Source organism: Engraulis encrasicolus, chromosome 8 (genome assembly GCF_034702125.1).
Source record: "Engraulis encrasicolus isolate BLACKSEA-1 chromosome 8, IST_EnEncr_1.0, whole genome shotgun sequence".
NCBI classification, from domain to species: Eukaryota; Metazoa; Chordata; class Actinopteri; order Clupeiformes; family Engraulidae; genus Engraulis; species Engraulis encrasicolus.
This window is the reverse complement of record NC_085864.1, coordinates 53,427,710-53,428,825: the sequence shown is the minus strand read 5'-3', so window position 1 is coordinate 53,428,825 and position 1,116 is coordinate 53,427,710. Positions and strand designations below refer to the sequence as shown.

The window sequence follows — 1,116 nt, the reverse complement described above, 5'->3', positions numbered from 1 at the left end:
ATGACATGTATATTGTACATCGTGATTATTTTCATAAACGCTACAATTATCTTCACAGTCAGGGTGGACAAAGCCCTGCATGAACCGATGTACATATTTCTGGCAAACCTGTCCATTAATGCACTGTACGGCACGGTTGGTTTCTACCCGAAATTTCTAATAGATTTGCTTTCTGATGTAGCAAAGGTCTCCTACTCACAGTGTCTCACGCAGACAATTATTATTTACTCGTCGTCCATTTGTGATATGACGACTTTGACAGCGATGGCTTTTGACAGGTATGTGGCGATCTGTAAACCACTACAGTATCACAGCATCCTGACATCTCGCACGGTCTTCAAGCTACTGTCACTCGCCTGGCTGTATCCCCTGTCAGTGTCGATCATGGTCATCATTCTCGCTGTCAGAGTTCCTATTTGTGGGTCTTTTATTGCCAGTAAACTGTTTTGTGACATCCCTTCAATGCTAAAGCAAGCCTGTTACCCAACCACAGCAAACCGCATCTTGGGTATAATTTTACTGACAGCTCAAGTGGTTCAGGTGCTGTTAATCTGCGTGTCGTATGCCATAATTGTGGATGTCTGCTTCCAGACCCGGGAGGGCCGGAGACGCTTTACCCAGACCTGTCTGCCCCACATCACTGCCATCTTGGTGTGCATATTGTCCCTGCTGTTTGACCTGTCCTACAGCTGGGCTGCTACCACTAGGCTTCCCCTGGCCCTCAGGAACGCCCTGGGCATGCAGTTTCTCATCCTGCCCCCGATATGCAATCCCCTGGTCTACGGCCTACAGCTGCCAAAGATGCGCAGAGCGATCCTCAAAGCAGCTGTTCTCAAGGCATACTTAAAACAACCTAAGGTCACCAAAAATAAATGCATTCATAGAAGACATCATTAAACAGACCAGTTAAATACCTACAGACAAATTTCTTTCATGACTATGTACTGCTCTACTAATGCTTGAGATGGCCTAGTCCCAGGCTAGACTCTTTGACATGATGTGTATGTGTGTGTACTCAACTTCACTTTAAAAAAAAAAAACCTAACCCTATTTTGCATCTGCACAAGCTGTTCTGTATATTTCCTGAGCACTTCGTATCTGTTAGTGATGTTGGCT

The 1,116-nt window shown here is 45.3% G+C and overlaps 1 protein-coding gene across 1 annotated transcript; it reads left to right on the top strand.

The window, feature by feature from the left end:
• On the top strand, positions 1-897 carry LOC134453966 (olfactory receptor 1D2-like). The gene is made up of 2 exons (XM_063204712.1): positions 1-402; positions 592-897. Exons 1-2 carry the CDS (start codon positions 1-3, stop codon positions 895-897), a joined length of 708 nt encoding a protein of 235 aa, XP_063060782.1.
• Positions 898-1,116: the final 219 nt, after the last annotated feature.

Excerpts from the sequence above, each read along its gene's own strand:
- LOC134453966 (XM_063204712.1), top strand. The coding sequence starts at position 1 with ATGACATGTATATTGTACATCGTGATTATTTTCATAAACGCTACAATT. Across the intron at positions 403-591 it reads TCATGGTCATCATTCTCGCT|ACCCGGGAGGGCCGGAGACG; the intron begins GTCAGAGTTCCT and ends GTCTGCTTCCAG.